This window comes from Aricia agestis, chromosome 1 (assembly GCF_905147365.1).
Source record: "Aricia agestis chromosome 1, ilAriAges1.1, whole genome shotgun sequence".
Classification (NCBI taxonomy): Eukaryota; Metazoa; Arthropoda; class Insecta; order Lepidoptera; family Lycaenidae; genus Aricia; species Aricia agestis.
In genome coordinates, this window is record NC_056406.1 from 15,127,487 (window position 1) to 15,151,723 (window position 24,237).

At 34.8% G+C, this 24,237-nt stretch overlaps 2 protein-coding genes across 3 annotated transcripts; one reads left to right on the plus strand and one right to left on the minus strand.

Annotated features, from left to right (window-relative positions):
• Window positions 1-1,531: 1,531 nt before the first annotated feature.
• On the plus strand, window positions 1,532-10,646 carry LOC121733151 (DNA topoisomerase I, mitochondrial). Of its 2 annotated transcripts, XM_042123419.1 has the most exons (11): window positions 1,532-1,674; window positions 1,953-2,116; window positions 2,194-2,604; window positions 3,790-3,883; window positions 4,054-4,104; window positions 4,138-4,293; window positions 5,473-5,566; window positions 6,246-6,402; window positions 7,505-8,802; window positions 9,368-9,644; window positions 9,743-10,646. In XM_042123419.1, exons 1-11 carry the CDS (start codon window positions 1,633-1,635, stop codon window positions 9,843-9,845), a joined length of 2,847 nt encoding a protein of 948 aa, XP_041979353.1. In that variant the 5' UTR covers window positions 1,532-1,632; the 3' UTR covers window positions 9,846-10,646. The 2 variants fall into 2 exon arrangements, with proteins under 2 accessions (XP_041979353.1, XP_041979283.1); XM_042123349.1 differs by having other exon boundaries at window positions 4,054-4,293.
• Window positions 10,643-23,498, minus strand: LOC121733279 (ATPase WRNIP1-like). The gene is made up of 8 exons (XM_042123526.1): window positions 23,205-23,498; window positions 22,448-22,621; window positions 19,406-19,578; window positions 18,313-18,567; window positions 16,260-16,419; window positions 14,856-15,039; window positions 14,370-14,615; window positions 10,643-10,813 (listed from the first exon to the last, which is right to left on the minus strand). The coding sequence occupies exons 1-8, from the start codon at window positions 23,439-23,441 to the stop codon at window positions 10,716-10,718; spliced, it is 1,527 nt and encodes a 508-aa protein (XP_041979460.1). The 5' UTR covers window positions 23,442-23,498; the 3' UTR covers window positions 10,643-10,715.
• Window positions 23,499-24,237: the final 739 nt, after the last annotated feature.

Consider the following 24,237-nt stretch of genomic DNA (forward strand, 5'->3'; position numbering starts at 1 on the left):
AAAACAAACACAATCCAGAAACTCCCCACTCCCCCATCACCCCCGCTCCCCATCAATCTTGGGGTAGGTTTCCGAACCTTTACCTTTCGGTCTGTCATTCGACAGGGGTTGATTTGTGAGAAAAGTTTATCTAAGCTTTTTTGCTTCCCTTGGCGCCCCCTGTCGATTGGTATATTCAAAAATTGTGGTTATAAGAGGTTAAAATTTTTACGAATTTTTTTTCTAAGAACCCGATCTTCATTAGTAATTTGACTCAAATATCATCTGATCTTTAACTATATTCATTTCAGCCTGATCAGAAATATACTTAACTAATATTATTTTGTATATCTTCTATATAACTAATATTAATTTCTTCGTAATTTGTTTTATATACTGATGTTCAGTTTTTGGCAATTTTAATCTTTGCTGAGAAAGATCGGTTGGACTGAAGGAAATGGGGCACTATGGAAAAAAGACTTAGAGCTGGCGCGCACTACGACTTTTAGTCGCGCGATTATTTTACCGACCGAACAAAATTCAAATAAAATGTCACTTTATGAAATAGGCTATAGGTTTAATTTTCTACCGACAATTGTCTAGCGACCCATGCCGCCACTGCTTTTCAATAGCATAGAGCAAAATGAAACATATAGCTTATGTCATAAAGTGGCGTATTATTTGATTTTTTATAGGTCGGTAAAATAATCGCGCGACTAAAAGTCGTAGTGCGCGCCAGCTCTAAGTCTTTTTTCCATAGTGCCCCGTTTCCTTCAGTCCAAACGATTCTCTTTCTCAGCAAAGATTAAAATTGCCAAAAACTGAACATCAGTATATAAAACAAATTACGAAGAAATTAATATTAGTTATATAGAAGATATACAAAATAATATTAGTTAAGTATATTTCTGATCAGGCTGAAATGAATATAGTTAAAGATCAGATGATATTTGACTCAAATTACTAATGAAGATCGGGTTATGAAACATATCAATCTTAATAACATAAAAATGCCTGCGAGAATAAGTAAAGAGGTCGACCTAAGGGGTTAGGCAATACTGTCCTAGGTTTAAAATGTAAGAAATTAATTTAAAAAAGCATGCAACTTCAGCTGCAGTAGTTCTCAATAAAAAATATTTTTCTAGTTAATTCATATATTTTTTTAATTTCTATTAACTATTATATTATAATGTACGTTAGACGGCCAGTATCGGTAGCCAATTCAGAAACCAGCACCGGCATCCTTATCGGAAACCGGCGCCGGCATCCTCGTCGGCAACCGGCGCCGGCATCCTCGTCGGCAACCGGCGCCGGCATCCTCGTCGGCAGCCGGCGCCAGCAGCGGAGGCACTCCCAAATCATTAATATTATTATCACGGAATCGTGATAATATTGATGCGTGTAATATGCCCCACTGTCAACAGACAGTTGGGTATAGACTATAGAGGAATGAAATGTAATACCACAGACAAAATCTAAAACGAGAGTGCACTGACCGAACCTCCGTGAAGTTGAAGACATTCGCAAGCAATAATTTTGCTTTGCGAGTGCGAGGGTCATTTGCACGTTCGTCACATCACATCGAGACTCGATTTGTGTCCGGTCGGCGCGGTCGGTGGCCCTCATGTAATTCTTACTACCAACGTAGGCAATATGAGTGTGGAAAATCCTACCAGTGATAATAATTGTGATTCTGTAAGTAAAAGTATTAAACAGCGTCTACGCTTTATTCTATTAAACTCGATACGATAAATATTTCATACGAGAACTAGTTACAACGACGAAGCAAATATTTTCTAAGTCCCAATATGGCGTCTGTTAAAGCACTTTTTAAACTGTACCCAAGCGTCTGTTTTACGTGTACCTACTGATAATTTGGTATAAGGTTCTCAATGTATTTAAGTTGACTGTTGACTAACAACAATATCTTCATATAATTTAAGACGTTCTTTATAAAAATGCTCTTTTTGCAGGGGAAGGTAAATGGTACTAAAAATGAACACGTGAACGGCATCCACAACGCTTACAGTACCTCCGACAAACACAAAAGTAGTCACAAGTCTTCAAGTAAAGATAAGCATCGTGACAAAGACCGAGATCATAAAAGTTCATCCAAACATAGCAGCAGTTCTAGCAGGTTATTCTAGAAAATTCTTTGTGACTTACGTTTTGGTTAAAAACGTTGATCACTAACCACGTTATTCGATTTTGCAGGGAGAAAGAAAAGGACAAACACTCGAGCAGTAAAAATCATAGCAGCTCTCATAAATCCTCCAGCAGAGATAAAGAAAAGGAAAGAGACCGTGACAAGCACAGGGACAGGTCTGATAGAGACAAGGACCGTTCCGACAAAGACAGGGATAGAAGTGACCGAAGCAAAGAACATAGTGATAAAGAAAAGCATCGAAGTGATAAAGATAAAAGTAAAGAAAGAAGTGAAAAGCACAAATCTAGCTGCAATGGAGAAAAGAAATCGTCTAAGGAGCATTCATCTTCTTCAAAGGATAAAGAACACAAATCAAAGGATAAAGATAAGGACCGAGAACGTGACAAAGACCGTCATAGGAGTGATAAAGACCACAGAAGCAGTAAAGACAAGCACTCCAGTTCAAAAGATAAGCATAGGTAACTATTACATTCTTCTTTTTAATTGACTGCAAAGAAGAGAATTATTTGTGTTTCATATTTTACTTATCCTATCTCACTTGAATCTACACAAAGAGAATCTTGTACACTGTGATTAATTATGCTAAGTGTATGATATATCTTTCCTAAAATACTTCTGCAACTCTATCAGAATATTTAGAATATTATTTGTGAGTCTTAGGAACAGGCACCGGTCAAATATATTTTAAAATTCTGTGTGGAAAACTATCCAAATGTCTAAGTAAAATTCTAATTCATTTTTCTTTGGTAGTGCAGTCTCTGCTACCAGTCTGTGTGCCTCTTGGCAAAGACCTCCCCCAACAGCTTCCATGTCATATGTCGTAGGTTACATGCTTAATCTGGCATCAGTTCAGTCCATGAAGCTGATATTTACGCCAGATTGATGACTAAAAAATACATAATAAAAAAATTATCAGTTCATCAATCCATTCAGTTTCGCGTCAATCTTTACCAGATTGATGAGAAACTGAATGTGTAACCTCCGACTATGGCTTGCCAGTCTGGTCCACATTTTGCTAGTCTCTTGTACTATTTCATCTTCCCATCATTTCAGAGGTCTCCTTCCTTTTAGCCCCGCTAGGATACCAAGATGTATTTATTTTTGTTCATTTGTTAGTAATGGCATAGTAAAAGGAGGGGAAGTAAGTTATCTTCGGCACCGCGCGCGGCTTGTATGTGTGCGCCATAGTATCAATGCGTCGCCACGTACGGCACACAACAAAATCTCGGCCAGTTTTACGCTGGTACTGCCGAGATGGATTTTGTTATCACATTTTGCTGACGCGGACGACGTTGCAGGCAACAGCTAGTTAGTAATATAATTAGTACATGCTTTAAGTATTTCAAATGGTTAAGGCTGTAGAAGGATTTATGTATGCTGTGAGACGCTGATGAACAAATAAACAATTTATGATTTAAAAAATATTATTTTATATTATGTTTTTATAATACTTAGTTAATCTGGTTTCCCTGAGGCCTGAAAATTATGAGCTGATTCAGCTAGAAAGCTATTCCTCGAAACCATCTTAAATTTAATGAGTTCCAGTTTTTCAGCTACTTTAAAAACTTCTTATCATCTCTTCTTTTCATAGCATTATCAAAGATTTACTATCATATAACATATTACATACTTTATGATTTCAGCTCAAGTAGAAGCAAGGACAAAAGTAATAATGAAGAAAAGCATGAAAAAGTTAAAACAGAAGTTAGCTCTCCTGATTCCTTTAAAGAATTACAGGTTTGTTTAATTTGTCTACTTAAGTTGACATAGTGACGGCTCCTAAGGAAGGAGTGCTCACCGAATGTAACTATTTACCTTACTATGAATAGTAAAAAAGCCATCTCAATATATTTTTTAAGTGTGTCACTTTGTTTTTATCTTTACTTAACAATATGTGTGTTTAACAGATAGATGAAAGTAAAATTCAGAGAGAAGTTAAGAAAGAAGAAGATTATGACTATTCAGAGCTAAAACCGGTCTCTCCACCTCAAATGAAACAAGAAATCAAAGATGAAGAAAGTGAAGATGGCTTTGCTGGAGCAAACACTACAGCATCGTCTTGTGATTATTCTTTATCACAATTCAAAGATGAGCCACTATCTGAGCTGCCTCCAGATGAAAGTGAAGAAGAAGGAGATATTCCTTTGGTAATTTTGATATTATTGTCATTTACCATAGTTGTACACTAATTGTAATTAATACCTCGATTGTGGCAAAACCAGTATAACAAACCAATATAAAATTCTCGTGTCACAATGTTAATTACCGTACTCCTCCGAAACAGCTTTACTGATTTTCACCAAAATGCCTACTTTTTATATTGATACATGCATTTATCGAATAAATAATTATAACTCGAGACTGACGGCGACCATTGTTTGTGCGACGGGATAGCGATAGATGTTGCTGTGGTGCCATACTTATTTAGTCACTTGAATAAAATAATATTATGGGCGACTTTGCTGGAACAGCTAGTATAATATAATTCAATTGTGTACATGAAACACAGATTTCCTGTGTTTTTGACAAACACATATTGTATTATGACAATCTCTGTGGATCAGTTGGCTGTTGGTAGCTCAAGCTGGGGGTCGCAGGTTCGTATCCCGCCGACGAACAAAAAAGTTTAAAAGTTCCTGGTTCATGGTTGTGTATTAAATATGTGAATCATATAATAACATTCTTAAATATATGTATAATATAAAAGTATTTATATGTATAATATAAAAGTATTTATATGTATAATATAAAAGTATTATATATATTATACATATACGTGGGAGAGCCATGCTTCGGCACGAATGGGTCGGCTCGACCGGAGAAATACCACGTTCTCACAGAAAACCGGCGTGAAACAGCGCTAGCGCTGTGTTTCGCCGAGTGAGTGAGTTTACCGGAGACCCAATCCCCTACCCTATTCCCTTCCCATCCCTACCCTCCCCTATTACCCTATTCCCTCTTAAAAAGCCGGCAACGCACCTGCAGCTCTTCTGATGCTGCGAGTGTCCATGGTTCCATCAGGTGACCCGTTTGCCCCCTTATTTCATAAAAAAAAATGTATAATATAAAAGTATTAAATATATTTCCGTTGCCGGGTTCCCGTAACAAAAGTCCTTCAGGCACGGGGCCAGACTGACGTGGTGTGAAGCGTCCATAGATATTATTATTATTGTACAAAATACTGCACAAAACCCTCCTTTTTTCATACATTACATTATTCGGATTTTCGAATAAACAAATATAACAACAATTAGTCTGGTTAATCGAGTTTCTACAAACATACGACGTAGATGTTTGTTATTTTATAAAGAAAAATATTTTTTCAGCTTGCGCGTAAAACTAAAAGAAAAGTCAGTGATGAAAGTGATGAAGACACACCAGTTTTGCTAAGAAAAAAACCGAAGAAAAAAATTAAAAAAGGTAAACTTAAGTTTTCATTTTGTTCATATATAAATGTGTGTTATATATTACGTGTAACATAATATCCATACTTCAATACTAATATTATAAATGTGAAAGTCTATCTGTCTGTCTGTCACCTCTTCACGTCCAAACCGCTGAACCGACTTGGCTGAAATTTGGTATGGTTATTCCCGACAAATATACCGTGTCCGCGCGATAAACCAATTTGGCGCAACGAAGTTGCGGGCGTCATCTTGTTTATTATAAAGGGTTAAATTTTATTTGAAATCTTTTTAATATAGTGATGTTTTGATGAACCAATTTTAAGGATTACTTTACCAATAGAAAGCTAAGCAGGCTAAGCCATTGAAACAACCAGCCACCTTGAAACAGACCCCCTGTATAAAAGATCTACACTTTGAAAATTGAAAGTGTATTATACAGGGGGTCTGGTGGTAGACCATAATTAATCTGCATTAAAGTCTGGGTGGTAAAAACCAATCATTAGAACTTCTCTAAGGTTGGACCTATATTGAACTTTTTCTGAGATAATGTCTTTTTGTTATGGTAACTAACTATACAAAAAAAGACAATATCGTTACCTGATTGGATCAAAACAAAGCCATGTTTTAATATGACTCAATATTATATGAATGTTTGAAGAAAGTAGAGTAATCATTCCTAATTTTGTTATCAGAACAAAGTTACGAGGATGAGGACGAAGAAGAGGTACCAAAAAAGAAGAAAGAAAAGAAGACAGAAAAGAGGAAGGCTGTTAAAAAGGAACCAGATGAAGTAGCTAGCCCTACAAAACGTAAGAAAAAAGAAGAGGAACAACCTGAAGTCTGGAAATGGTATGGAATTTTGCCTAATTTTCGTAGTATATGGTCGCTTTTCTTTGAAAGGTCGAAAATTAAATAAAGGAAAAATGATATTTTGCATTAGTAATGCAGTAAGAGTTTAAACACAGTTCTTTTACGCGAGCTCAGGTTTGTTGCGATTATATCGGAAAATCGAAATTATAATCGTTTCTAGGAAGCTGCCAAGAGAACAGAGTTGATATAAATAATAATTGTAAATTGTAATATAGCTTTTCTCATTTTCGCTTTAAGGCGGTGGTCCGTGACACGACATACCGAGGTTTATTGATGTGTTCGTGCGGTCTTGCATCTTTGGCTTTTTGTTGGCATTAAAATTTTTAATTGTATCCATCCACGCCATCTACAATTAGTATGACTTCAACTATAACACGAGGTCATTCTTCGTAACTTCGTCATACGTTAATAGATGTCGCTTTGCATGACGCGATGTTTCGTGCATCTGTCAGTGTCAGATAAGACGGACGGACGGAAATAGGTTAGACTTGAGTTAACCTAAATTATGTTTAGAGCAATAAAAGTGAGTTGTTTGTTGAGTTCGAATTACGTGTGTTTATTTAAACCAAGACAATTACGTGTTTTTCGAAGAAAGTAAATATCATTGTAAAAATTATTATAGTAACTAGCGGCAATTTTTAAATCTGTAATAGGTACCTTCGAAAATATTCATTTTAAATCATAATATGCTGTAAAGTGCCATAAAGATCTATATTAAATCAACAATGTATTTAAAAAAATTTAATTGAATAATGATTAACACCGTATTGGTTAAAATCGCTTCAAAAATTAGCCATTATTTGTAGTAAAAAGTAAATGATAAAAAATTGTTATTGTGGGATATAAAAAGTGACTTTGTTTTATAATATAAGTAAACCCAAAACAGACTTTTAAAGTCTTGTGTGAACTTAGATGTTGAAAGTAATTTAAAATAAATATTATTGAAGTAAATACTGGAATTTGCATGTTATAACAACAATTAGAAACGAAAATTGTTGTTGCATATAACTTAATTTTAAAAATGTAAATTATTATACATTTATATAATAACCTTTTTACTAAAACAAGAATTTAATTATAGGTGGGAGGAGAAAAAGAAGGATGATGGCACTAAATGGCACTTTTTGGAACACAAAGGTCCTTTGTTTGCTCCGGAATATGAACCATTACCAAGCAATGTCAAATTTAGGTATGATGGTAAAGAGATGAGACTTTCTCAAGACAGTGAAGAAATAGCAGGATTTTATGCCCGCATGTTAGATCATGACTATACAACCAAACCAGTATTTAATAATAACTTTTTTAATGATTGGCGCAAGGCTATGACTCACGAAGAACAAAAAATCATAAAGGACCTATCAAAGTGTGATTTTAAAGAAATGCAAGCATACTTCCAAAGTGTGTCAGAAAAAAACAAAAACCGAACAAAAGAGGAAAAAGCTGCTTTGAAAGCAAAAAATGAGGAAATACAAAAAGAATATGGTTTTTGTATTATCGATGGTCATAAAGAAAAAATTGGAAACTTTAGAATTGAACCCCCAGGCCTTTTTAGAGGTAGAGGAGAGCATCCGAAAATGGGAATGCTTAAGAAGAGGGTCATGCCAGAGGATGTTTTAATCAACTGCTCTAAAGATAGTAAAGTTCCAAAACCACCACCTGGTCACAAATGGAGAGAAGTTAAACATGATAATACTGTAACATGGCTAGCATCGTGGACTGAAAATGTACAAGGTCAACCAAAATATGTTATGTTGAATCCCAGTTCTAAACTAAAAGGCGAAAAAGATTGGCAAAAATATGAAACAGCAAGAAAGTTACACAAGTGTATTGATAAAATAAGAGAAAACTACAGGACCGATTGGAAAGCAAAAGAAATGCGTGTAAGACAGAGAGCTGTGGCACTGTATTTTATTGATCGTCTGGCTTTAAGAGCTGGTAACGAAAAAGATGACGATCAAGCTGATACAGTAGGCTGTTGTTCCTTGCGTGTAGAACATATTGAGTTACATAAAGAAAAAGATGGAAAAGAGTATGTGGTTGTATTTGACTTCCTAGGTAAAGATTCAATTAGATATTATAATGAAGTGCCAGTCGAAAAACGTGTGTTTAAGAATCTCGAACTTTTTATGGAAAACAAAAAGGGCAGTGATGACCTTTTTGATAGATTAAGCACTCAAACATTGAATGAGCATCTAAAAGATCTAATGCCTGGTTTAACTGCTAAGGTCTTCCGTACATATAATGCTTCCATAACCTTACAAAGACAATTAGAGGAGTTAACAGATGCTGATGCATCAGTGCCAGAAAAGATACTGGCATACAACAGAGCTAATCGTGCTGTTGCTATACTCTGTAACCATCAACGTGCTGTTCCTAAAGGTAAAATTAATTTCTTTCTAATACACTGTTTTTCAACCTATGGGTCGCAACCACCTGGGAGAAGGTCGCAAAGCTTCTGTTGGGGGTTGCCTAAGGTTAAAAGGACTTCTTCCGTTAAAAAAAAAATAATAAAGTAGGCTCATTTTAACAAATGATTAAAATACACTGAATAATAAAAACTAAGGAAGAGTAACTGTGTCAAAAAATTTGTCCACGAGTCTACAAAATGTGAACATGCATACTTTATACATGAATACGGTACACAATTTTTTGTAAATATAGAAGTGACAATGAATGTCAACAGCTTTATTTCGTAAATTTGAGTGTTAGTGTTTTGTTGCTATTGCCTAAATTTGTGTGCGAAAAGGAACCAAATTCATAACTGTTGAAGTATGGGAGTTACGTTTCCTTGGTTTTTATTATTCATAGAAAATACATGATGAAGCAGCAAAGGGAAAAGAGGGTCATGAATTTTTTTTCATATCAAAATCGGGGTCGCGACATCAAAAAGGTTTTCACTGTTTTAATAAATCAAAATATAATACACATTGTTTCATTATTTTAGGTCATTCTAAGTCGATGGAAGCATTAAAAGAAAAAATTCAAGCTAAACGTGACCAAATTGATGAAGCTGAACAAGATTTGAGAGATGCTACAAAGGCAGCTAAAAGGGGCTCTGTAAAAGAAAAACTGGCTTGTGACAAGAAAAAGAAAGCTCTCGAACGTCTTAAAGATCAGCTAAAAAAGTTAGAACTGCAAGAGACAGACAGGGATGAGAACAAAACCATTGCTCTTGGAACATCAAAATTGAATTACTTAGATCCTCGAATATCTGTGTCATGGTGAGTAATTATAAATAATTTGTAATGAGAAAACTATTTTAATGTTTATAGTTTTATTATCAAGAACAAATAATCTAACTATTTTTTTTTGTTTACAGGTGTAAAAAACATGGGGTCCCAATTGAAAAGATTTATAACAAAACACAACGAGACAAATTCAGATGGGCCATAGACATGGCCGGACCGGATTATATCTTCTAGATTAGCAGTAGCTATGCTTTTATATATATGTATTGTCAGACGTTCCACCTTAATAGTCATTAAGGACTAACAATATTTATTATTTAGCTAAATACGGATGTTGCTAAAAATTGTAAGTACTTTATGTCATATTTAAAGACATGAAACTACAAATAATTTCTCCTTGAATTTTCAAAATTAAGTCTGATTGTAGGTAATTTATTTTCTTTTTACATATTAGAAAATTCAAAAATGATAATTAAATTGGCATTTGTATAGATTAACAGGATTGTACAAACTTGTGGGTTGTTTTAGTTTCAATTTATTTCCTACATTCTTGTTAATTTTAAATTGTAGGTACCTACTACAAGTTAGTTTGTTAGTAACATAAGTTATTAATATTTAAAATTGTTATAGAAATGACTTGCAAGTAAAATTAGTTATATATCTTTGTTGTCCCTGGTATCCAGATGTGATGCAAATATTGCTCCAGATAAAACACTCAAGTAAATTTTACCAAATGTACTGCTTAACATTGTTTCTAAAGAAGGAAAATCTTAATAGGATAATGTATATTGCTATAGTTCTAGTGCACAATGTGCAGTAGTAATAATTGTAAAATAAGAATATTTGTCATTTTATTTTTATATATAGGACATCTACCACAAACAGGACAATTAAGTAAAAACAAATGCAATCGAGCACGAGAAGCACGAAAAGGTACAAGTAGGTGAATTTATATGTGTGTGTGTGCATCTGTAAATACAAATTTTTACCATTCAATCGTGAAATGAGATTATCAATAAAAACTGTGACACTAGATTTCAAAGAGTTTTATTTTTATATACAATAATTTTGTTTGTACTTGTATGAAAATCTGTAAGCTTCCTTTTAATCTTCATTAAAGAAATTGACATGCTCCAATCCATCAGGCATATAAGTAAGGCCAGATATACTTTTGTGACGTGTGTTATATCCAACACCATATTCTGAAAATTTTAAAATTATACATTACACTACAGCAGGCTCCAGGGATTCCTAAAGTTGGTTTCTGAGAATCTAAGGCGGGCCATAGACGGACCGAGTCGAAACTCGACATTAAGATGCGGTTGCCGCACGGCGATCTGCAGTTTCCATACTAAAATCATGTCTGCAATACACGGGCCGCTCGAGCTGTTCTTGAACGGTCCGGTCGGTGCAAATTTCAACGCGACCGCTCTAGAGGCTAGTATGACCCGACCATGTTATAAATGCGTAATATTATAAATGCGAAAGTGTATCTGTCTGTCTGTCTGTTACCTCTTTACGCCCAAACCTCTAAACCGATTTTGCTGAAATTTGGCATGGAGAGGACAAAGGACATAGGGTACTTTTTGTTTCGAAAAAATGTACGGTCCGGTACGGTGATAAAAATCGATTTTGTTTCACCGCGTTTTTCTTTCAAAATACTATAGTCAGGACCCGATCTAGCCATTTAGCCGCTCCAGGCAAAGATCATTTTCGCCGCTCTTTGCATATACAGGAAACATATTTGTTGGGGAAAATGGGAGGAATATTTAAGTAAAATACTCAAATATTTCCACTAGCAAACTTAAGGTAGGTTAGCTGGTAAAATTCTCAAACTTAAGTGGTTGATGGCTAGGTTGGAAGATAGGAATACAATTTCGCCGCCCCTCATTTTTGCCGCTCTGGGCAAATGCCCGGCTCGCCCCCCCCTTAGATCGGGCTCTGACTATAGTTTATAGCTATGTTTTATTTATATAATAATATTATTAGAGTAAAACTCCGAGATCGATAATCTTTGTAGTTATTTTTAATTGAACAAGCACTTAATACTTTACTTTTTCTCCAAATTTGGTTAACCTACTGTGATCAAGTAGGGAGATATTTATTTATTTAATAATTTTAGTTTTTCATTTTTAATTTCGCAGAATTAGACAAAGTTTTAAGCATGAAACGATAGTGTGAGTAATCCTTTATCAATGTTATTAAAAATCACACTCTAATAACCTCTGTGTCAGAAGATATATCCAATTCAATATTTTTTTTAATAAAAATTCGGATTTTTTATACCTAGAGTTGACCTAGACCTAGAGTTAACCTATAAATTAATGTTATCAGAATATTTTTGCTAACGCTAGTTTTTTAGCAAACAAAACTGGCATTGCGATCCCATTCTGATCGCGCGTGGATTATCATCTATACCATCGAAGAAATTGATTTATAGCCCATAGGCCGCCTCCCCCCTACCCTATTACCTCTTAAAAGGCCGGCAACGCACCCGCAGCTCTTCTGATGTGGCGAGTGTCCATGGGCGGCGGAAGTTGCTTTCCATTAGGTGACCCGTTTACTCGTTTGTCCCCTTATTTTACATAAAAAAATCGGTCAATATACTAACCCTAATTTTATTCATTTAACTTATTATTACCTACATTTTTTAAAGTTCCGAGTACGTCCCATAATATTCAAGAATTTTTACCGACTTCCAAAAAGGAGGAGGTTATACGTTCGGCTGTATCTTTTTTTTTTGTATGTTCAACGATAACTCATCCATTTGTGATCCGATTTTCAAAATTATTTTTGTGTTGTATAGGGTTTAACTCGAATTTGGTACCATGTTCACAAAAGTGGTGATCTGATGATGGGATCCTAGAGGAATCGAGGGGACTCCTTGAAATTTGTATGGAAACATATAGTGATTTAAATTACTCTGAAGCATTCAAGTATATGCTACCAAAAAGTAAGATTTCGCGTAAGGTTATACCCTGAATCCGAAGGTACCCAACAGAACTTTTGAATCCTTATAGATACAGGTTCGGGGATTTCGGCGTTGTTTAAACAACTGAAAGCATAAGCCAACACATCAATTTATTTGATCATCATCATCAAAATCATAATTATGCAATGGGTCATCACATTATGACCCAATTATTGATGCTTTTCGTGATATTTTGCATCGAAGCAGATGTTTTTGATGATGATTTAGCTGTTTGTGGACCGATTTTCAAAATTCTTGTGTTGTTGTATAGGATATAATCTTGATTTTGTATAATAATTACGAAAGTGGTGAGCTGATGATGGGATCTATGAGCAATCTAGGGAAATCCTTGAAATTTATCAAAATACACATAGTGTTTAAAATGTTGTTTCTAACTTAAACATATGTTACGAATAAGAGAAAGTTCATACGAAGGTGTCTCTTGGTCCAAAGACACTGAACAGAACTCCTGAACCTTTAAAAATAAAAGTTTTTAAATGGGGATTGTCTATTTTTTTTAATTTTGCTCATTACAAAAACATTTCGAGGATAAAGGTCAGTGATCGTTTTTCTGTATATAAACGAAAAAAATACCCATTAGTTACTTATATTTTTGAACAAATACGTTTAACCTTTGTTTGACCTTCAATGGCGTTAAATTAGCAATAAATTCGACCAACATTACGTTTCGAACTTTTGGTAAGCTTCTCGTATCAGTTTTCTATAATGAGAACTTGCATTTGACGAACCAGCCATTATAAATAAGATTGAAAGGAAATTTAAAACATATGCAGAGGTCAATTGGCGGCCGATGATGACGTCAGAGCGAAACTTTAAAAAATTATTGAGAAAAAACTAGCCAACGAATTTCAAAATTATTTAATTTATATTCTTAAAATACCCTATTTTAACGAAAAAAAATATAAAAAGTACATGTGATTTTTTTTTGGACAATGCCTTTTTCAGAATTCGTCTAAATCTCAACTATTACTGTACATACTACAGTCTTCATTACTTTGAAGTCGGTACCAGTCCCAAAAGCTTCAGATATTCTGACATTGACTGAACTCACGATAAAATTAGCTGGTACCGACTTCAAAGTTATGAAGACTGTAGTATGTACTACTACTACTAAATAGTTGAGATTTAGACGAATTCTGAAAAAGGCACTATTATAGAGTAAGAGTTATTTAATACTTTTTAGTTCATATTATTATTGTGTTTACCTTGGAAGTCGGTTTTAATTTTTTGTTAAAAATAATAATAACATCTAGTGTAAGATAGCTGAACTACGTAGTAACATCAACATCGGACCTAAGCTAGTAGTTTTGCTTTTAGCCAATAGATGAAATATTGAGAAGGTGGGCGGAACTTGAAACCCCCTCACCCCGCAAATTGTAACGCGTCGTTTCTTACGGAAATTCGATTACGACACCTCCTCTTGTTTTAGCTTTGTGCTCTATTCCGCTAGGTATATGTATTAACTTTATGGATCGGTCGGATGAGTTTGACTTAACGCGACCAAATTACTATTTTAAGTCACGCAAATGAGCAAGCGGGTCACCTGATGGAAAGCAACTTCCGTCGCCCATGGACACTCGCAGCATCAGATGAGCTGCAGGTGCGTTGCCGGCCTTTTAAGAGGGAATAGGCAAGGGTAGGGGATTGGGTCTCTGATAGTACTATCAAAGAAATCCATCTCATCATCCATCCATCTCATCATATACGCATTGGAATAACTTTCGTTTATTACTATTTTAGACTTTATAAAAACGACATTAACATACTTAAATCCTTCATAAGTTTTGTGGGAGCATTTCGTAGATGTAAAGGAACTGAAGGCAACGGTCCTTTTGCTTCTTTTAAGGACCTTTGTACTCTTTGCATAGCTTTGTACACATCATTGTTCTTATTAGATCTAGCTAGTCGTACAGCGCACTGGGCTAATAATACATCACATTCTGGCATGCCTATATTTTGGCACCCCTGTAGACATGCTACTGCCTCAACTAATGCATTAGGATCACCTAATCCTGAAAGATAGCAAAATTAATGTCAATAAATATTAATTAAAGAAGGACAAGGCTCGTGATGGACGTCAAGAATGGAATCTGCATCAGCAATGATTTCATACAAAATTTGAAATGAAGGGAAGTCCTACAAAATAGCGCCAGCGATGGAAGATTATAGTTTCAACTTTCATATACATACTTACCTAAATACGTTATAATATAGCAATACGTTTGTAGAATTATAAAATATTTAATAGCTACCGATATCCTCACATGCTGCACGAACAAGCCTGCGAGCGATGTATAAGGGATCCTCCCCGCCGTGCAGAGCGCGTGTCGTCCAATACAGGGCTGCGTTGTCGTCGCTCGCACGTATTGACTTATGTATGGCCGACACAATGTTGTAGTGTTCTTCGCCACCGCGATCGTATAACATATGAGTTCTCTGTAATTACATATATTTTTTTATAAAGAAGTTGCCTTCAGTGGATAAATTAACGCGCAATCCTGAAAATTGCTATCTGTGTTCGTGACAATAATATTTATTATGAAGCTGAAGAGTTTGTTTGTACTCGCTTATCTCAGGAACTACCGGTTCGAATTGAAAAAAATCGGTCAAGTGCGAGTTGAACTCGCCCACGAAGGGTTCCGTACGGTTTAGTTTAGTTAGAGCATAAGTTATTTTATTTTGTATGGGAGCCCTCGTTTTATTTTAATTTTATTATTAATTATAAAATAACAAAATATATAGTAAAGGATATTGTAAAAATTTCAAGTGCTTAGTTGTTGTTTGTAAAAAAATAATGTTTGTTGTATGGGACTTGGGAGCTTATATTTATTATATTTAGCTTATAAATATTAATTTTATTTTGTTTTTAGTATTTGTTGTTATAGCAGCAACAAAAATACACAATTTGTGAAAATTTCAGAAGTCTAGCTATAGCGGTTCTTGAGATACAGCCTGGAGACAGACAGACGGATAGACGGACAGACAGACGGAGAGACGGACAGACAGACGGACAGACATCGAAGTCTCAGTACTAAGGTCCCGTTTTTACCCTTTGTATACGGATCTCTAAAAAAATTGTATTGTATAGTAATTAGTAATTCATTTATCGAGAAAGGCTTAAGCCTATACATGTACATCTGCAGCTGATATATTTTATACATCAGACCAAAAGGAACGAAAATTAAGGGTAAATTATCATTTGAACTAGTACTAGTATCTGGCCGAGCAATGACCATACAACCTGTTTAACAAAACAATTAAAAATCCTTCGATATAGTTTGCGCTGCCGATGCCGCCGCGCCGCCTAATGTGATGATGCGGAATAAATAATCCATTTCTTCATCCTTTATTTTTATGCAATTGGCCCGGTTCGAGGCATTTAGCTAGACATTATAATTGGTCGCTGTTAATCATTAGTATCCTAACCCACAATTTTTTTTGTTGTTAAATTTTGAATGCAGTCTTGTTCTAAATCATATAAAGAACATAACTGCATTCATAACTCAATACATAATTTTTGTGTGGGTTAGTACACAAATGCGTAACAGCGTTAATGAGATTTTTTTTTTAACTAAGTACTTATATTGACATGTGTAAGAATATAATTATTAAAGGTATTAAGTAGACAATATTTACATAATTATAGGACACCATACCTGAATGGATTTTTTTAAATCGTCCAAAGTAAGAACAGGTGTAGTTATTGAATCTGCCTTAAGAGCTGAAATGGCCATCTCTAAAGCACTAAGCGCCACTCGAGCGTCACCGTCACATATTTCGGCAAGCCACTTTAATGATTTCTTCTCTATAATACACCTAAAAGATTAAGGGACTGTAGAGTGTAGAATGTACACATAAAGAGCAGCCAGATCTTCCATCAGTCCAGGGCAGCCAGATCATTGAGATTTAAAAAAAAACCTGATAATTTTCCTGTAAATGCCCCTTATTATACAGGAAAGAACAACCAACAAATATTATGGTGATTGGTGGTATTCATTAGTGACACATGACTAACTAGCGACCCGCCCCAGCTTCGCACGGGTATATAAAATATTATAATATAGCCTACCTATGACCTATGTATGTCATTCACTGAAAAAAATATTAAAATCGATTCAGTAGTTTTGATTTAAATATTCATTACTACCCGTGGCCCGCAATAATGGCCGGTACCGCCGCAAAAGCTACGTTCCGCAATTTTTAAATCTGTAATATCTTCGAAAATATTCATTTAAATCATATTCTGTAAAGGGCCATATAGATCTATATTAAATCAACAATGTATTTAAAGTATTTAATTGAATAATAGACCAGTGCATCGACCTTCAAAAATAATAAAAAGTGAAAAAATAATAGTAGGATGAAACCCATTAGAAAAGGAGGAGATTAAGGGAAAAATAATTTACGGGCGATCTGAGGTCGGAAAGGGTGTGGGCGTGGGCTTTCAGGGGTAAAAAACGGTTTATCTCGATTTCCGGCCAAACTAAAAGTCCTATGGAAAAAAGTTAAATTGCAAAGTTGTAGGTAATAGAAAGATCTAAAACTTTGTATTTACGCTTTTTTCACATAACCTCATTTATGTGGAAAATTAAAAATATCAAGGTTTTTGGAATTTTTCACATAATATGAATAATTTTCCCCTATAAAACTGTCAATTATTTTTTTAACGTGTTTATTATTAATCAATAGGTTTTTCATACTGCCGGCCAACGCGTCGACCAACGCGTTCGCCTATAGGCTATATGTAGTGCCGACATAAGAGATAGACATATATCGAGAAGTTTTCTGTAGACCTTTTCATTGTGTACTTGAATACTTAGTACATTATTTTAATAAATCTCATAGGGTTCAGCCTGCGTTTGCAATGTAAGAGGAAAAAAATGAAATTATTTACGATATCAGATAAGAAACCTCAAAAATAACAGTATTTCTCCACTATTTATGTAATGATTATTATCATACATATAAAACCTTCCTCTTTAATCACTCTATCTATTAAAGAAAACCGCATCAAAATCCGTTTCGTAGTTTTAAAGATTAAAGGGAACAAAGGGACATGAGGACAGAAAAAGCGACTTTGTTTTATACTATGTAGCATGGGCGTACCCAGGTAGGGGCAGGGGGAGGGGGGGCAGCTGCCCCCCCATGGAAGATAAAATAAACGTCAATTTTCCTGGCAAGTGGGAATTAAAAACGTGTTACCTACTCTGCGCAAAATGTATTTACGTGGGAGAGCCATGCTTTGGCACGAATCTCGACCGGAGAAATACCACGTTCTCACAGAAAACCGGCGTGAAACAGCGCTTGCGCTGTGTTTCGCCGAGTGAGTGAGTTTACCAGAGGCCCAATCCCCTGCCCTATTCCCTTCCCTACCCTCCCCTATTCCCTTTTCCCATCCCTACCCTCCCCGATTACCCTATTCCCTCTTAAAAGGCCGGCAACGCACCTGCAGCTCTTCTGATGCTGCGAGTGTCCTTGGGCGACGGAAGTTGCTTTCCATCAGGTGACCCGTTTGCACGTTTGCCCCCTTACTTCATAAAAAAAATGAAGTGTGAAAATAATATAATATTTACTTATATGAATTTTTTTCAACATACCAGTATAACCATATTCTCGGAACAGGTATGAGAGCCCCCTCTAGCTGAAATCCTGGGTATGCCCATACTATACAGTAGTGAAAATAATAGTAAAACAAAAAATATGCCTTACCTAGAATTGACATCTGTAACATATAAGTTATCTTGAACAGTATCAACAATTTTCCCCAGTTTACAACTATCAACAGCCTTATGCAGTATTTTAAGAATATCATCCACTGACAGCTTATTCAAAACTATAACACGGCAACGGCTTAGTAGAGCATTATTTAAACTAAATGATGGATTTTCTGTAGTGGCTCCAATTAGAATTATTGTACCATTTTCAACATGAGGCAAAAATGTATCTTGCTGTAGTTTGTTAAATCTGGAAGGACAGAGGTTTTATGTACAAATAGCCTGATTTTGTATGAAAGGACTACAAACTGTTTTAAAGTCAATGTCATCAGCTAGGTGTTAAAAATAAAACCGGCCAAGTGCGAGTTGGACTCGCCCATGAAGGGTTCCGCAGCAGCAATAACGTTTATTTTTATGAAATTAAAAGGTTTTTGATTTATTTTTATATTTCAGTTGATTTAATGAAAGTTAATTTAAGGTTTACTATTTATGACGTATAAAAAAATTACTTGCTAGATCTCGTTCGAACTAATTTTCGTTGGTAGTTTTTATAGTAATGTACATCATATATTTTTTTAGACTTATCATGCCCTTACTTTAGAATTTAAAGGGGGGCGGGGGGACGGGACACATTTTACCACTTTGGAAGAGTCTCTCTCGCAAACTATTCAGGTTAGAAAAAAATTATATTAGAAACCTCAATATGATTTTTGAAGACATAGTCCATAGATACCCCACACGCATAGGTAAGATGAAAAAAAAAATTTTTTTGTTTCAGTTGTACCCCTAAATTTTTTAATAATTTTTCCATTTTTGTATCAAAATCTTAATGCGGTTCACAGGATACATCTACTTAGTACTTACCAAGTTTCAATAGTTTAGCTCTTATAGTTTCGGAGAAAAGTGGCTGTGACATACGGACGGACAGACAGACAGACAGACAGACATGACAAATCTATAAGAGTTCCGTTTTTTGCTATTTGGCTACCGAACCCTATTTAAGTGAACACTGCAGGACCAACCAAGTAGAATATTATTATATTTATTAATTTAAGTATTATTCTTCTTATAGGTCTAGGTATATTTACCTATGTATTTCATCCATGAACAGTACAGTCTGTCTTTTAAACTTTGACTCATTTTTTGCTACCTTCACAACTTCTTTCACATCATTGATCCCTGACATGATAGCGGACATTTTCACAAATCGCAGATTGGTGTCTTCTTTGCATATGTTAGCAACAACATTTGCAATTGATGTCTGAAATTTTTATTGTAGTTATAAAAATTATTATTTTTATTTTTTACACCACATTTTACGTTTTGGAATTAGGGGGGTATTACATTATCATTTATATATGATCATTTCTATGATCATATATAGGATCCAATATACAGGGTGTAACAGAAACAAGTGATAATACTTTAGGGTGTGTATGTGTTCCCTGTAGAGAATTCACTGTGAAAGTAGCAGCGCTGAAAGACCAAAATTTTTTTTCACTTTTGTATGGGGAAACTCGTGACGCTCGGGCCCTTGCCCATACAAAAGTGAAAAAAAATGTTCGTCTTTCAGAGCTGCTACTTTCACAGTGAACTCTCTACAAGGAACATGTACACACCCTAAAGTATTATCACTAGTTTTTGTTACACACTGTATATGATCATTTGATCATATCTGTATTTTTTTTTTTTTATTATAAAATTGGGGCCGTCTATAGACTGTTCGTCCATATCCTTTTTTTGTTATTTTATTATTTTGATTTTTCGCACTAAGGATAATTGAAATAATATTATGAATTTTAATTAATTGTGGTCCATCATGCCATGGACACTTTTTTTTTTTTTTAATATATATGTGTATATATATTTAATAGAATAGAGTTTAATATGTTATACATATAATAAATAAATATATATATTTATTGTTTTATAAATTGCATAATAATAATATTAATGTTTTGAACGGTGAGGTCCCAGTCGGTGTGGCGGCCAGTAGATCCGACATTTTCCGATTTCCTTCTCTATCTCTATCATATCTGTATATTACATTATCATATTTCATTGATCCAATTTACGTCATATGTGGTTTCAATAGCCAATGGAGAGCGCTAACGCTGACAGGTATTGACGTCAGGGTTACTAGATCTCAGAGAATTCGATTTGTCAAAAGACATCGACATTTTTAATATGGCTTGTTTTTTGTTATTTCAGCAAGATTATCCAAGTATATAATTAGAAAAATAATTACATTACATTATTTGAAACATATTAACGAACAATAAATTAAAAACTCTTTTTTATATTAAATAACTGGCAACACCTATTTCTATGACCGTATTGGATCCAATCTCTCAGCATATGTCAAAAAATCTTTGATCAAGGAAGAAATGAATCATATGTCTATATTACATTATCCAATAACATTGACTCAATGATCTCGGATCCAATATCTATACTAATATTATAAGTGCGAAAGTATCTCTGTCTGTCTGTCTCGCTTTCACGCCAAAACTACAGAACCGATTGTAATGAAATTTTGTATACAGCTAGTCTAAAGCCTGAGAAAGGACATAGCCTACTTTTTACTGGAAAAAAGGGTTGTAAGGGGGTGAAAATACGAAAATTTGTTCAAATTAAGTTAGTTCCAAACATAGACTTAATATATATTATAGGTTTATGGTTCCAAAAATACGTAATAGATGGCGCCGTGTGTCTCTTACATCACGCTAACGCTTGCCCAACATCTTTCTATAAGAGGTGGTATCATCATACATTCAAGTTTCGATTTGTTTCGATTGTTATTTCTGTTTTACGTTATTTAATAAATCAGTACTTTATATTATATACAGTGACGTAACCTTAAACCTATCAATGATAAATAGTTTATGGGTAAAGTTGTGTAATTGGGGGGCTAAATAAGCTTTAAAATTTGGCATAAAATATAAAGTTTAATATAAAAAAATGAAATACTTATTGTGTGCACACTGAACAGCTGTATTGATTTAAGGGGTACCAGGGTTTTTTTTATAAAAGCTTTTGACACCAATTTTGTTGACATCGCACTTTATAAACTGAAGTCCACGCGGACGAAGTCGCGGGCAACAGCTAGTATATGATAATCTAATATCGCCCTTACTCAGATTTTTTTGACCCAAAAGTGGCTACAATGCAAATGGTTTGTGTAGTGTACATGGTGCTGCTTGCTAGCTACAGCATGTTTAGATTGCTGCTAAGTGCTGTGGTCCATGATTATAAAATCAACTGTGTAATAATCGGCCAAGTGCGAGTCGGACTCGCGCACGAAGGGTTCCGTATTTATTTAATTTTATTATTAATTATAATTAAAGCAACAATATAATTAAGTTTTTTGTGAAAATTTCAAGTGCCTAACTATTACCATTATTGATTACCAGCTAAAAAGGCCAAAAAAAAATCACGTTTCTTGTATGGGATTATTAAATATTAACTTTATTTATTTTTAGTATTTGTTGTTATAGCGGCAAGTGGCAACAGATATACATAATCTGTGAAAATTTCAGAAGTCTAGTTATAGCCTTAAATTACAGCCTGGAGACAGACAGACGAACAGACAACAAAGTCTTAGTAATAGGGTTTTTACCCTTTGGGTACGGAACTCTAGAAAAGGCGTATCCTTTAACTAGTTAAAACTGTTGGATGAAATAAAAAGCCACCATGGTCCATTAAGTCTAGAGCAGCTTTACTCAACCTGCGGACTGCTGGGGGTTTACAGAAAATCAAGAAAAATTTTGGTGACACCAACACCAAAATGTGTTTGTAACTCATCTAAGAAATGGTTGAGTTCCGCTTGTCTAGCATGTGGCTCATAACTAGAAGAATGGGTTGGGTTTGATTCCCTCATTGAAATAAAGTTATTTCTAAATGTGTCACATGTGGTCTCTCGTCAGTTGTGTCAGTCATCCATACCAGTGGATTATGCGAACAAAGGAAAAGAGAGTGTTCCTGTTTACTGCACACACTTAGGAACCATAACATCACACTTGCATAGCTGGCTTGGTTTCAATGAAACTGGCAATTGTCACTTCTACCAGTGAAGGAGGCTGGAGGCACTATAATTATTAATATTATGATGTATTTAACTTAAAATTTACCTTTCCACAACCAGGTGGGCCCCATAAAATCATATTAGGGATTTTTTTCTGCAATAACATTGAATGCAACATTGAACCAGTACCAAAAGAATCATGCTGTCCAACAACATCTTGAAGATTATTTGGTCTCATAAATTCAGCGAGTGGTAGCTTTTCATTATTTAATTTTTCACTCTAAAAAAATAAAATAACTATCAGAAATGTAAAATACAATTTATCTACTAGATTACTTTAAACAATATTATTATTATGTGTTCAGCATGTAGTATAAACTGCACGCTGAATGCTTAAATACTGCGTTTCCATGATTCTCTAGAGTGTAAGGGCCGCGCTACACCGGAATGGCAGCGGCGAGGCGAGCACTTTCAGTGTCATATGATTATAAACCTTATCTTCATTATTGTACACATAGTATGGCTTGAGAAGTCTACGGCCACCCGTGGCCGCTCGTGGCCATGAGCGGCCTACATATTTCTGAAGCGATACCATGTATTACAATAATGAAGATAAAGTTTAAAATCATATGACACTGAAAGTGCTCGCCTCGCCGCTGCTAATTCCGGTGTGTCGCGACCCTAAGGGCTAAGATTACCTCAACAAATGAAACGAGATTGGCTACCAAAATAATGGGAATATTATTGATAAACGTTTTGTTTTATAGGGCACAAATAATTTTGAAAATGTTTTCAACATGCCTGTCTTACCGTTAAGTTTAAATTAGTGAAAGTAGTAAGTACCTAGTAATAATTGCATTTACCTTCACTTTTGTAAGAGTTTCATCTTTATCGACCTTTAATTTTTTTGAAGGTGTTATGCTTTGTTTTAAATGTGAACAGTCCCTTTTAAATGTGTCGGATTCAGCATTGTTTAAAAATAAGCATTTATTTACATGTTGTTCAATTTCTTGTTTATCAAAGGTTCTTTGACAGACAGGACAAGGTATACTATTTGAGTTACCCGCTTTAATCGTATCACTATCAGTTTTTGAATCCATTTTATCACAAAACAATAATAGATGAAAACAAATCAAAAATCAAAATAAAAGTTTGAAGATTTCATTCACAGATTACTAGTATAATTTCATTTCTGAACACAGATAGTTTATTGTTTCTGAATTCTTACCACAGATTACTAGTTTAAATTTGTAGACAGATAAGCGTCTTATGGCCCCTCTTCAAGATGGGCCAGCGCTTTCTGAACACAGATTACTAGTATATTGTTTCTGAATTCTTACCACAAATTACTAGTATATATTTGTAGACAGATAAGCGTCTTATGGCCCCTCTTCAGGATGGGCCAGCGCTGGGCGATCGAATGGCGCATGCGATGGCTATGCAATGGTCGCAACGCCTCTACATGATGGCCGTGTTCACTTGTGATCTAAACGTCGTTCAAGATGGACGTGTAAGCATTAGCCATTGCGGCAATGCAAAACGTGCATTTTTAATAATTTATGACTTCACCAGATGACCCGGTGAACTTCGTATTACCTCCCCTCCTAATATAAACCTTCTCTTGAATTCTACGAATAGTTATTTCGAGACTAAATTTAAAATAATGGTTTATGGTAGTGATGATGATGACAATGATGAATGTAATAATAGCATAATATGCTTTCCGTTCTTAAAACAACGCCAAAACTCCCGAAATTGTATCTTTAAAGAGTCAGAAGTTACGTACATATATAATGTAAAAGCTATAATAATAATTATTATAAAGTTTCATTAAAATCCGTTCAGTAGTTTTGAGTAAAAGAGTAACAAAAGTAACAAACATTTATACAAACTTTC

Bases quoted from the DNA above. Each gene is read 5' to 3' on its own strand.
- LOC121733279 (XM_042123526.1), bottom strand. From the start codon at position 23,441: ATGGATTCAAAAACTGATAGTGATACGATTAAAGCGGGTAACTCAAAT. The intron at 22,622-23,204 runs GTAAATGCAATT...TTATTTTTTTAG, and splicing joins AAACTCTTACAAAAGTGAAG to AGTGAAAAATTAAATAATGA. The intron at 10,814-14,369 runs GTATGTTAATGT...TAAAATTTTCAG, and splicing joins AAAACTTATGAAGGATTTAA to AATATGGTGTTGGATATAAC.
- LOC121733151 (XM_042123349.1), top strand. From the start codon at position 1,633: ATGAGTGTGGAAAATCCTACCAGTGATAATAATTGTGATTCT. The intron at 2,605-3,789 runs GTAACTATTACA...TTATGATTTCAG, and splicing joins AGTTCAAAAGATAAGCATAG to CTCAAGTAGAAGCAAGGACA. The intron at 8,803-9,367 runs GTAAAATTAATT...TCATTATTTTAG, and splicing joins TCAACGTGCTGTTCCTAAAG to GTCATTCTAAGTCGATGGAA.